Here is a 14,143-nt window from a genome sequence, read left to right on the forward strand (position 1 = left end):
AAACATATCTAGGGCACCAAAGAACGGAGATGACAAAACACTGGTTGAACCTGGGTGTCACTGTACACATAACACTTGACCAACCAATCTTATGCAGGAGTTTTGAAAGGATATACTCACCCACCTGCCCTTTCTCCTGACAACTGGAGTCACATTCGCAACTGGAAGGGAGACCATTCGTTGAAAGGGAGACCTTTATCTTGGGTGATACTACCTCAGGATGATCAAAATGTTAATAAGTCTATAAAATACCTCAGCTTGGAGAAATCTCATGTTAGGGAAAAAAATATCAAATAAAACCCATTAAATCAGTACCGGACATGAAGAACTCCCTGTATATAATGTAGCCAAATGAAATAAAGAACACACAGGGCCGTGTCCGCTGATGCATCTTTTTATGTTGTAGCTGGGTGTGCGACACGAGGATGTAGCAAAGCCGCAGGAGTACAGAACTGAAACAGAGGTGGGTAGAAACAGGGAAGAAGGCTCTACCTAAGGCTTCTCGCCCAGATGTGAACAGGGAGGTGTTGGGCTCTTAAAAGCAACCAGCGTTTTGCAGGGCAGCCCGGTCACTGCGGCCAGCCGCTGCCTCGCTGCCCCCGCCGCCCAGCCGGGCTGCCCACCCCCCCCGGAGAGAACGAGACGGGAGCGAAGAGCGCTGGTAGCCGGATGCCTCAGCCAAGCAGCCAGAGTTTGCGGTTCTGAAACGCTTCACTTTCAGGTTGTTTTGAGGGAAAACCTCCCCCGAAGTGTCACTTGGGTTTAGTGAACAACTTCGTCCAAGTACGGCTTCGCGGGACGAGAAGCGGGGCTGGCGAGCACGGGCTTCCCCGCTGCAGCCGCAGCCTTCTCTGCCCGGAGAGTCCCCGAGGGGAGCGGGACTGAGCTGGGGACATCCCCGGCTCCGCGCTACGCCATGTGCGCGGGCGGGGGAGGAGGCGTGTCCCCACCCGCCGCCGCCGCGCCGCCTCCCGCTCGCCTGCGATCCGGCACCGGCGGAGCCGAGCGGCGCCGGGCGCGGAGCTCAGCGGCTCCGCCATGCCCGCGGCCGCGCCCCGGCGGGGCCCCGCTGAGCCGCCTGCCCGCCGGCGCTGAGACCGAGCCAGCGGCATCGGTGGAGGACGCGAAACCTCCGTTGGGGCGACCGCAGCGACGCCTCTCCCGCCTTCCATCCGTCCGTCCGTCCGTCCCTCCCTCCCCGCCCGCCCCGTCTTCAAGCGGGAGTCGCCAGCAGTGCGAGCGGAGCCGGAGCTGGGGCAGCCTCAGCCGGCTGCTCCCCTCGTCGCCGCCCTGCCCTGCCCAGCCCTACCCTAGCCTGCCCGCCCTTCCCCTCCTCCGTCCCGCCCAAGCCATGAACTTTGGCCGCGGCCCCTCGGTGGTGTTGAACGTCGGGGGCACTCGGTACTCCTTCTCCCGGGAGGTGCTGAAGGATTTCCCGCTGCGGCGGGTGAGCCGCCTGCACGGCTGCCTCTCGGAGCAGGACGTGCTGGAGGTGTGCGACGACTACGACCGGGAGCGGAACGAGTACTTCTTCGACCGGCACTCGGAGGCCTTCGGCTTCATCATGCTGTACGTGCGGCACGGACACCTGCGCTTCGTGCCACACATGTGCGAGCTCTCCTTCTACAACGAGATGATCTACTGGGGGCTGGAGGGCTCCCACCTCGACTACTGCTGCCAGCGCCGCCTCGATGACCGCATGTCGGAGACGCGCACCTACTACGCGGCGGAGGAGCCGCCGGGGGAGACGGCCGGCGGCCCCGAGGGCAAGGGCCGGCGGCCGCCGGGAGCCGAGGGCGGGAAGTGGCTGGAAAGGATGAGGAGGACTTTCGAGGAGCCCACGTCTTCCGTGGCCGCTCAGGTCCTGGCCACCGTCTCCATCCTCTTCGTCATCGTGTCCATGGTGGTGCTGTGTGCCAGCACCCTGCCCGAGTGGCGGGCGCCGGAGAACCGCAGCATGGAGGAGCAGAGCAGGTACACAGCAGAATCAGTCAGGGAGCCCTCAGGGTAGGAGGATCCTTTATTTTCCCACTGTCCGGTCCCCGTGTGTCCCGTCCCGTCCAGTCTGTCCTGCCTCTCGTCCTGACCATCCATCGCTGTAGCCGCCGCCGGCCGAGATCGCATCCTCGCCTTAAAACATTTGCCCTGAATTTAGGAGCCGGGGGGGAGAGTGAGGTGGGGGATGTGGGGATGTCGGCTGTGCTGCTCCGCAGCTCTGTGTCCCACTGGGCTCTGTCGGGCGGTCGGTGGCTCCGTGCGCAGGGTCCGGGAGCGGAGCGGAGCGGAGCCGCGGGCGGGCAGCTCTGCCGCCCCGGGGAGCAGCCCCCCCTCAGGCAGTCGGGACCGGCCGGCAGACCGGGATCTGGGACAGGTTGGGGGCGGAATGGGTGCCATCGGAATAGGGCTCTTCATCTCTGTAACGGTGCCTCCACCTGGGCAGGATCTCGGAGCTCTTCTTCCCCATCCTTTTAGGACCCACATGGAGAGGTTCAGGCACCCTGAAAATCATATTGGGTCTTACAGGTGTGAAAAATTGGGGAAATAAAACCCTAAAAGAAAATAATGCAGTTCACTTTTCCTATGGGAAAAGCACAATGTATGCATTCTGCCTGTATTTGTACAGATCCTTCTGCAGGAGCAGATCCAGTGCCTGTTACAGGTTCAGCTCTGGCAAATCTTGCATGTGGGAACAGCCTTACCCGTTTCTCTTTTCATCTCAGATTCTCTATATGGGGAATACAGGAGATGATGAGACTGAGCATGAAGCTCTTAAATGCATCATGTAAGCAACCCAGTATATTAATAAAACAGATGTTTAAATTTCCTTCAAATAAAAAGTGGGTAAGCACACCAAACATTGCAAAACAAGTTGCAGAAACCACAGCATTGGGTATAAGACTCAATCCTGACTCTTAATAGTAAGAAGCAACCCTTTTTCAGCCTTTTTGTGACCTCAGTTTAGGGTTACATCAATGCAATCCAGCTGGGTTCTGTATCATTGCATGCTATCTTCTATTGCCGAAACAACAGAATGAAGATTGCTCTTGAAGGATTTCTCTCATAAATAAGACTGACATAAAAAGGAAGAAGTAAATGTTTCTTGTATTTGCTAGCTTCTCTCATCTTTTAAAACAGACAGGATATTCAACAAAAAGTTTTCAGCTTCTGCTCTGCTAAAGGGGCTCTACAGTGAAATCGCAGCCTTGTCATTATGAAATCATCATCTTTTACCACAGAGTTAATTGGAATGGGATATAATATATCATAGTAGCTAAATTAATTCCTTGGAAGGTATTCTCATAGTTTCCATTAGCTTAATGGACAACTGCACCCATATTTCTAATTGTAGCAGAGCCAAAGTTTAATTGTATGGACAAAAAGTAAGCAAATACAGACCAAGAAACTGTTGATTTCTCCTTAGAGTCAGATATGTGGAAAGTTGCCCTTACAGGTTCTTCCATTTAAAAAACTTACTTATGTTGTTATTTCAAAAGATGGATGCCCTGGGTTATCTTTTTGTGAGACATATTTAATTGCTTAAATACTCCCAGTAGACAGGAAGATAGATAAAATACCACTGCTAGTGACATCAGTTATATCTTTATTCCCATCTTCATGGTGTGGGAGTCAACAGCAATTTCTCTTGTACTGAAAGAGAGTTCAACTTGCAGAGGAACAAGGCATGTGATGTGCCATTTTTCTTTCACAGTGCCTTTGTCTCCAAGAACATGTATATTATATGCATGCATAATTTTACTCTTCTGAACAAGTGCATATCATATACAAGTGTTTGAAGGATAAGGTCCTAAGTACTTTTAAAGTTCAGTGTAGCCAAGCACTTCACAGGGTGCTGAAGGCTGCTTTTAAAATCAGAGTGATTACTATCAATGAGCCTCTTATGTACCAGTTGTAGTCTGTGTGGAATTGTAAAAAAAACCAACCAAGACAGGTAACTGTAAAAGGTGCCTCTGAACACTTTTTAACTATCTTGCAAAAGTCTTCTGCATAGAAGCACCAATACAAGCTGGCTTACTTCATGTGTGACTTACTTAACCTATGTGCTGTCACTGCACAGGAACTCAGCAATCTACTGGCAAACACATGGAGAACAGGTACAAATGTTTTCCTTTCTGTCCACAGATGGTCATCTGCTGAGGTGGCCTTGTTCTCCTGAGGGAGCTTCTCCTTTTTCAATTGCATATGCTGCAGTGTGACGAAGAAGCCTGTTTTATCTGGAAAAAAATTCTGTGACCTACAGTTGTTTTTAAGCGAGTGGTCCAGTTACAGCTATTTACATACGTTATAAGATTTGACTTAAGATTCCCTGTTGTCACCTGACTTTTTATTTGTTTATGCTTTCTTATGCTTGTAGGTTTTTTTAGTTTAAAACTAGTTAGGTTTTCAAGACCTAAGTGGCTTACTTGAAAGTCTGACCACAGAAATCACACAAGGACTGTCTGGAAGTGCACTGTCTGGCAATAGTGACCCTCTTAGGTGAGGAGGCTTTTAAAAGTCTGACTACTAATTTCTGATACATTGAAAAGTTCAAAGCCAAATTCTGCTGATTGTTTACTAATCAAGGATCTTCATCAAAATAATGAAATTCTGTCTAATACAAAAAAAGATTTTTCAAGAGAAAGGATGTGTGTGCAAATGAGTTTTCACTCACATGGCACTGTAATTACTAGTCTGAAGACTTTACATTATGCAAAAAACAAATTTTGAAAAGTTTTAGAAATGGCAATTGAATGGGCTTACCTAGAAGTCCTTAGATAGCAGATTTTGGATGTAACTGAGTATTCAGATCAGTATAAGCAGCTACTTAGAAGAGGTGAGAACTGCCTCATGAAATTCAGCAACTTTGATATTTTTACTCTTTCACATGCTTACTATGAAAACTGATGTCCTTCCCTCCATGTTACGTTACATTCAGAAAGGTGCCACATGGATAATTTCTGTGGATGAACTGTGGAAACCATCCCCAGCACTCCAGGCAGCTGTGGTGAGAGCACCTCAAGCAGCTTACCTGAACCTGATCTCCAGAAGTTAGGGGGTCACTAACTGGGATTTACAAAATGAGGCTGGCAGTGAGGTTTACTGTGGCTGCCAGCTAATACCAGCTGTGTTTATTTTCCTTGTATGAATAAGCCCTCACCAGAAGATGAGTTTAGTCCACCAAACTTTTCTCAGAAATCCTTAGGTTGCTATGACTCTTCCTGGTGACCACACTCTCAAAGGGTGAACAGCTTATGGCTATTTCTGATCTTTTGGATTAAGACGTTCTAGAGGGCAACAGAGAACTCCACGAGTAAACCTTTTTTTAAGGAGACAGTGATGGGGAATCTGACCTCTGAATTTCACAGATCTTACAGGCAGTGACAATCCAATTCCCAGCTTTGCAGAGGGATTGCCTTCCCCAGGTCTGTTCTCAGGATGAGTTATTAGAGTTCTTGCACTTTTAAATGTTTTGCTCTCTTCCCTGCCTTGGTGCATTTCATTTGCCAGAGCTAAAGGTTTGCTTCAGATTTGCACAGTTTAGGGACACCTGTCTCCCCTTCTGTTGCTTCTGGCAGTTTCATCTTTGGTCTCCTCTGAACTGTGCCAACAGATGCACACTACAAGTGTCTGATCAGGGACTTGTCTATACACTGATCATAAGCATCATCTTTTGGGGGGGACTTTTCAAGTCTGTAATAGGAAGTAATTGGAGCTGCATGACTTACTGCCAGCACAGTTTTATGTGCCTTTAAAGTATTTTTCTAATGCTAAATATGAGTAGCTTGTTAAAATAAGGGAGAGATGGTTGCCCCTTTTCCACTTGCTTCTCGTGATAAAATTTGGATTTTTAGAATCACACAGTTATCAAGCCTATGTGATTTCTGTGTTCTTAAGCAAAGGCAAATAAACACAGTAACTTCTCCAAAAAACATCTCTCAACAGATACCAGTGGCTTTCTTTTCCATCTTTGCAAAATATCAGCCTAAAAAAACTGAAAGTGAGTTTTAGACCCACAGAAGTCATTATTCCTTTATAGTGTAATTTCACAATGCCCCAATACTAATGTCCAACATCTGTTAAAAAAAAAAAAAAAAAAGAATCTCTTGAACTTCTTTGCAGAATAAGATCTAACCTGAACAGCACATTTTTGCTAAGCTAAAATGATAGGCTGAAGGTAAGGAATAGAAGTAGAGACATAAGTTAGAAAGACTGACGTGTATTCTAATAAATTGACAAGCTTTTTGAAAGATAGAGATAACACAACTTATGTCTATCACTGCCTGGCCACTGGAAAACCTTAATGAGCTCACCAGGGCTGGGTGCCAGGCATGTTCAAAGCACATGGAAAAGATGCAGAGGACTCCAGGCATCAAGATGTTCTTATGCAGGTATCCCCTGAGAGCTTTGAAACGCATTTGCCTCTTCCCTGGGGTGTGCTGGGTCATTACATCCTCCCACATAGGCACTGGAATTTAACAAGATATATTATTGTTACCAAATCAGGTGCAAAATGGAAAAAAACCCAGTGAGGTTACTCTAGAATTTGTAGTGAGACAGAAACCCTGTAGATTTCAAAAGGATTAAAAAACCCAAGACATTTGCTGAAATGACTCGGAGTCTCCCTGAGCAGGAATTTCATCATTCTGACTACTACTTTTGGGTTTAATGTGGTTTACATGAAAATAGGCTTTAGCAACAATTTAACAAATCACTGCTGGCAGACTTGAATCTTTAATCTTGTCATATACTGTCTGTAATCATCTGTTTTCCTTCTGTGTCCTGTGGATGTGTATGTTTTATTTACAAGCTTAATAGATAATGTCACTAATGAATATTTTGGCTAGATTTCAGTCAGCTCACCAAGGGATATTGAAAGTATAAAAATTGGCATGCTGAGGCAAAGAATTATGCTAATTTGAAATAATCTAAGACATTCATAATATTATTTTTTTAGTAATTACAAACTAGTTTTATTAATGATTGAAAAATTAATTTCTGTAGTGGTTTAACTCACTGTATATATAATAGCTTATTCTGAAAGGAAGTTATCAGATGTATCAGAAAATGGAACAGTGATGGGATTATACTAGAGAGGAAGCTCATAATGGACTATTTTCTTCATTGATGGACAAAAGACTCATTAGAGCAATCATGAAAAATTATTAAGTATTAAGAAGCCTAAAATTTTAGGAGAATATCACTCTTTTATGTCCTTAGTTCTGGAACAATGAACAGGAAGTTTGAGCAGAAATAACTTGCAACTTAATACAAATTAGCACATAGCATTTTCTCTGATTATTTGTAAATTTTGTAGGAAATATTCAAGGAGAAGCTTCATGAGTTTGTTTTTTATTCCCCCTCTCCTTTTTGGATACCAGCTAGTTTGAAACTGAACTGACAGGGGAAAGCCAACCCAAAACTCTGTTCAAACTTTATAAAATAGATCCTGCATTTTACAAATAAAGCTCATTATTTAATTGTATTGTTGTAGATTTTAATACAGCATTCATCCAGGATTAGGCAATAAAAGGCAGTCTCTTCTGTGAATGTGCAGCAAATATTTTCACAATGTATTACAGAAAATACAGTAACTTTAGTCTTCTGAATGTATGCATTTTGTTTGGTTTTAACTTGCTAATCAGTTAAGTTCTCTTGAGGACTAACTGTTAAATTTACTTTCTTATTAGATGTTATTTATCTGTTAACAAGGTTAGCTATAAAGATAAATCACTGCAAGGAGAGACTTACCTGAAAGTGGAAACGTGGTATGTAGCACTCCACACTTCCCAACACAGCAGAGGTTTATAGTTCTTCTCACCAAAGCACTTATTTTTACATGATTCACAAGGACTGCCACATTCCATCTACATGGCAAGAATGAGTGGCAAGAGGAAAAATTTAAAAATGTTCACTGGTGGCTAAGAAATAAGGAGAGGAAAGAAAAAAAAAAAGGGACATCCTTTTCATTTTCTTTTCCCTAGCCAGGATGTGTGTAATTGATGAGAAAAAAGGATTGATGTAGAATGGTGAAATGGAAGTGCAATACATGGAGTGGCTGTAATGCAGCTTCCTCCCACTATCTTGATCTTGCTTTGTCATTTTTATACCAGTAATGTTCCTTAGCTCACTTAGGTCCATTCCACAATAAAAGGCTTCTTCAGTCCTTTCTACTGAAGTATAACTGATTTACAGTATCTCTTCTGCTAGGAACTGCCAGAATAAAACAATGGATTTATCACATTTCATGGATTTTTACTTGCACAACTATTCCCCAAAGCCATACTGGACCACTGAATCGATATTGATTGATAAAGAAGAATTCTACTGAATCACAGTAATCAGGACCCAACTTTCTTAAAGCTCAGCTCAGAGATAACCTGCATAATTCATGACAAAATGGAAGAATCACGTTCCCAGCACTCTCATGGCAGGAGGAAATACTGAGTGAAAACTCGGTAAATTTTATAAGTTTGAATTATTTTTTCATTTAAATGATTCGTGCTATAGAATATAGGCAAAATTACCAGAGAAATTTTACAAAATTTAATGAAATAGAGTCTGGTGGAATCAGTGAATATCCCTGGCTGCAACTTTCTATCCAGATATAATTTTTCTTTTAACCATTAGATAAGATTTCAGTTAACCAACACATATACTTTATTAGTTTGTCCCTTTCCATAATCTACTGCTTGATTTTACTAGAGGAATTCTTAGGTATTTCCTCATCATGTGTAAAAAGGATTAAGAGAACTTGCCCATTGTAATTATTTTTCTTGAATTTTTTCAACACAACGGAATAATAATCTGTATCATACCATAATTTTCATATATTCTGCACACAACTTTGGTTTAGAAGACATTATGATCTGAGCCTTTTAAAAAAGTTTTTTAATCTGTGTCTGAGGTAGTTACCACTCATTATTAAAAGCACTAATATGCAATTCTTAAGGGCAAACTGTTTTTGAAATTCAGAAGTCTTTCTGTCAAAAGGTGCTAACATGAAAAATTGTTTTATAAGCTCTTTATGAAGAAAGGTCACTTGCTTACAGAACGTTCATTTTTATTCATGAAATGAGAAAAACAAGGTCTGATTTTATGTGAATAACTGTTTCTTTAATTAATTTATGTTTTAAATTCCCTGTGGCTGGAATGCCAGTGTACCTTACGACTGTTACTGTTTCCTCCATTTTTTTAGCATAAAATTAAGGTGAATTCATTATTTATTTTATTCATTAAAGAATTAATGAACAAAATGAAATTAATGAAAAATAAAGCTTTTGTATATGAATCTTTTATGAATGTTAGTTTATAGAGTCTATTAGTATAATTACAGTAGTTACAAAAGAATTTTGTCTTTTTAACAGGCCATTGTGTTAATAATAACAATAGATTTCAGAACTGTTAAAAAATTGTGCAGATGTGTTAGGGAAGCAAAATTTTAGGTTTGAAATGACAGTTGGATTATTATTTGCAAATCATTACTTTTCTACAGATCTTGCTAGGATTCCTGCAGTAGCAAAAAAGCACTGGTTGTATTATCAAATCCCCAAGCTCATGCCAGTTTGGTTTCAGACCTGATGGTACGAGAGGGCATCAGTGATTGACTTTGTCTTTGCTCAAACTGTTGCTTAAGAGAGATAAAGAAAAGAGGGAAAGATTAGCTCTCTTTCTCTCCTGTATTAAGAAAGTGAGCACATTCTGAACTCTTAAGAAAAGGGTTATTTTCACATGGGAGATTTGAGAATACATGCACAACAGTTATTAAATAATACTAGAGCAACATTTTAATCTTCTGTTTCATCTATGCACTTGTTTCAAGTTGAGCTATTCTCAAGTTTCATTCACTCCATTGGGACTTGAAAATATTTAAGAACATACTGGCAATATTTAAGAATACCTTCCAGGATTTATTTTCCTAGGGCCATTATTTGGATTTGGCAATGAAGATGATCTTGCCAATTGCTTTGGTTACCTTAACATTTTTGCTGCAAGATAGTTGCAAGATAGTTGCAGCAACTTTTGCTGCAAGATAGTTGACATTGCATTAAAAACAAGATGAAAAATTTGTTAATGCAGAGCATAGTGGTATATGGGAGGACACAATCTTGCTACTTTGTATACCCAATGATGAAAAATACGATACCATCTGTATTTACTGGCAATACCTATAAGGTTCTGAATATAGTTCTAGGTAAGCACATGTTTGGGATGCAGATCAGACAGAATGGCTTGTTTTTTGCATGAGTTATCAAATGCAAAAGCTGATTTTCTGCCTACTCCATCTTCACTAAAATTTTAATTTAGCATTCTGGTTGTATACGGTGCTGTTCATAACCCAGAGTCCTTGGCATTCCCAAATGGAGCAGCCTCATGGATTTAAAACAAACAAACAAACAAAGAACAAAATCCCCTAAACCTGAGGTGTTCTAGATAATGTTACACATTGGCATCAGTGACATACAATTTCCTGTAGAGTTCCATTTTCTGTAGGTCTATGTGCAAGTATTCGGACCAGTAGCAATCTATCATTCAAAGAAAATGATCAGTGAGTGAGTTCTTAGCACTGATCAGGTTAAACTCCACACTAGATCCTCAGGTTAATTGCTGAAATCTGGTACTACGTGCGTAGGATAAGAATAGCGTGGCTTTCTGTTTGTCATTTGTGAAGGTCTGAGTGTCAACTTGGTATTATCTGTGAACAAAACAAACATGCACTAAAGCTCTTGCACAGAACATAAATACTGTACTTTGTTTCTTTTGACAGGATAATTGAAGCTATCTGCATAGGCTGGTTTACTGCAGAGTGCATTGTGAGGTTTATCGTCTCCAAAAACAAGTGTGAGTTTGTCAGAAGACCTCTCAACATCATTGATTTGCTGGCAATTACTCCTTACTACATCTCTGTTCTAATGACCGTTTTTACGGGGGAAAACTCGCAGCTTCAGAGGGCTGGAGTAACCTTGAGGGTCTTGAGAATGATGAGGATTTTTTGGGTGATTAAACTGGCTCGCCATTTCATTGGCCTTCAAACACTTGGTCTGACTCTGAAGCGTTGTTACAGAGAGATGGTGATGCTACTTGTCTTTATCTGTGTTGCTATGGCAATTTTCAGTGCACTTTCCCAGCTTCTTGAAAATGGGTTGGACTTGGGCACAAAGAATAAGGATTATGCCAGCATCCCTGCTGCTTGTTGGTGGGTGATCATCTCGATGACCACAGTTGGTTATGGTGACATGTGTCCCATCACTGTACCAGGAAGGATTCTTGGAGGAATTTGTGTGGTGAGTGGCATCGTTTTATTAGCCTTGCCGATCACTTTCATCTACCACAGCTTTGTGCAATGTTACCATGAGCTCAAGTTTCGATCTGCTAGGTACAGTAGAAGCCTCTCTGCTGAATTCTTAAATTGAGCAAACTTCCATTCTGTTGTACTTACTTGCTAAGCTTTGGCTTAGAAGAGAATGGTGGAAGGTCCCTTCGTGTGTCCTCCTTGACTGGATGGTCCTATGGAACAACATCCCCGCCAGCCTGGAGAAAGCTCGACACCATTCAGCCAGGAAGGATGGGCATCTGCCTTGGGCACCTTGAAGGGAGGGGAGTGATGTTTCACATTTGAGAGACCAAAATTAACAAAAGAGGATTCAGAAGTCCTCAACCAGACTGGTCTGGCCTTCAGTTTGCCTTTCCACACAAAAGCAGAACAAAAACCAGACTTAATACTGAGGTGTGTCGTTCCCCTTATTACACACTGTACATTCTAAGCAATGTGGAGCAGACATTTTTCAGATTCCAATCTCTAAATGTTCCATGGGGGCCCTGGTAACTTCTCGCCTGACATATCTCCACTTTCAACTCATATAACCAAATCAGACACTGAAGAACAAACATTGCTACTTTTGAGCTTTGCATCAGAGTACAGCTGGTCCTATAACTCAGGAAGGATGAAGAATATAGGTCTGGATGGCAAGAAATCTTGAGTCCTGATTCTAATCTTCAATGAAGCACACAAATCTTAGAACCAGTGAAGTCAGCAGCATCACTCTGAATTAGGTAATTCAAAGTGGAAAAAGTGTACCTCTGAATGCTGTAGGAATTGTTGTCCTTGGCCACAATTTCTTATCTGCAACAAAAACATTAGTAGAAGCAGCAGTTATACTTTATAAAGATAAGCATTAAAAAAAAAAACACCAAAAAAACCCAGGCATTGGTAAATATATTTTCCGGTCATTTAGTGGGGTACCCATTCAAATTTTATGTACATTAAGTTCAACTACACTAATCCAAAGTTACATACGCATAAGCGTAGATTTTTCCCCCTCTCATTTAATTAAACACATAAATCATAGTGAAAGTTCTCCAAGACACATTGTAAGATTCAATCACTTGAAACAGTCTGGAGAAAGCACTGAAAAATAAGAGTAGCTGCTCCCTGTCAAATGAGGCTCTTGACCATCTTTAAATTCTGCAGTCCTTACTGAAGGATACATTTTTCTCCAATGGGACTTTTTAAAAACAACTGCAAAAGGCCCAGAGCATACCAGAGAAGGTAAAATGCAGATGTACGAGTTGCTCTTGGCAAAATGGTGTAGTCTCCAATGTAACTAGAAAATTATAATGAACCAAGTTAGGTTCCAAAATACAGTCTCTCTGTTTCTTGTGTAGTGCTGCTTCATAGCATTGCTCAACATAACTCTGTAAAGCTGCTACCTAGAAATGTGCAGTTAGATACTAAAACACTTTAAGGTACAGCTTTACTAACCTGGGTACCAATGAACGTCAACAGGGACGTTCTTATTCTTATTAATAATGGAAATTCAGAGCCATTAGCATCGTTGAATTTGGTGTGCTTGCCTGAAAATACTGCATTTACTATTCTTGTGCTGTAGATTCAAATATATGTATTTGTTAGAAACTTTGAAGTAAAGCACATCTCTGGAATTGCTCACTCCAATAGAAGTAGCACATTGATCAGTAATAACTACATTGAAGGCTCTATCCCAAGACCTGAAAAATTCATCATTTTAAATCATCTTAAGTAGTCTTAAAGAATTACACTGCAAACACCATTTTTCTGAAGGCATGAAAAGAATTTCAGTAGCCTTCTTACAGCAGGTACACTTGACTTTTCCTTGCGTAGTCTTTTCCAGACTACATTATTAAGTAATGTTACAGCCATATCTCTGTTTCTTGCCACTGATGTGTTCTGGTGTTCAGGTTAGCTCTGCAGTTCCCTCTGCTACTATATTTATGCCTTTTATATGAGAATTACGTTGCTCAGAAACTGTGTCCAGCATTCCACAGAGAAGTAGATATGAGATAAGCAAAAATTTCTTTTGTAGGTGAGATTCACAGCTGATGTTAGTTAGACAAGTTGTGACTTCAGAGACACTTAGATGCTCTACACCAGCAGAGATGCTGGCTCTGTATTCCTGCATGTGTACCTATATATATCCTGCATATATTATATATTATAGTCAGTTGAAATGGGTTTTTTCCTCCTCACAAAAATTTCCTCCTTGACAAAACTGAAATTTTAGACTTTAGTCCAAACACAGCTTTTAATATTTTCATCTTCTAATGGAAAGTTTATTTTGACAGTATCAAAACCATTTTCCAGGACAAAATAGCTTTTTTTGTTGTTGTTTTGTTCAGCTCCATTTTTTTTTTTCATTAAGAGTAGGTTAAAAAAACAACGTAAGAACTTAGCCCTACAGATTTTTGTGCGCTGTTTTTCACGCTTGGGAAAAATACTGTTTTTCATAAGAGTCCTCAAAACTTACTTTGTCTTTTGTCCATGAATTGTATTTAGCCAAACCAATACTCTGAGGTACAGCCTTCTTCCCACAAAATGCCCAAACCATCATCATGATGACAATAGTTTGAAATCCGTACAGAATGTGACTATGAACTATGTTGCAATCTTGATTTAAAAAATAAAATGCATTCTAACACTACCTATAACTTAGAAGTCCTTACGAAGGAAAAAAAAATAAATTAATGCACAAAATAACTCGTGAATACAAATTTGTATCATGAATCATTTTGTATAAGCAATTAGGAAGAGGAGGCTTTCAAAGATACAGGCTATATGTGGTGTACAAACAAAATGATCCTTGAGAAAAAATTCTCCAGCTAAAGAATTCTT

The 14,143-nt window shown here is 41.4% G+C and overlaps 1 protein-coding gene across 1 annotated transcript; it reads left to right on the top strand.

Moving 5' to 3' along the window:
- The first annotated feature begins 805 nt into the window (after positions 1-805).
- On the top strand, positions 806-12,194 carry KCNG3 (potassium voltage-gated channel modifier subfamily G member 3). Its single transcript, XM_071739500.1, is given in 4 exon segments — positions 806-1,147; positions 1,149-1,304; positions 1,307-2,007; positions 10,763-12,194. Coding segments are annotated over 4 exon segments (1,734 nt in total). The 5' UTR covers positions 806-916; the 3' UTR covers positions 11,409-12,194.
- The last annotated feature ends 1,949 nt before the right edge of the window (positions 12,195-14,143 follow it).

The sequence above is a fragment of the Heliangelus exortis genome, chromosome 3 (genome assembly GCF_036169615.1).
Source record: "Heliangelus exortis chromosome 3, bHelExo1.hap1, whole genome shotgun sequence".
NCBI classification, from domain to species: Eukaryota; Metazoa; Chordata; class Aves; order Apodiformes; family Trochilidae; genus Heliangelus; species Heliangelus exortis.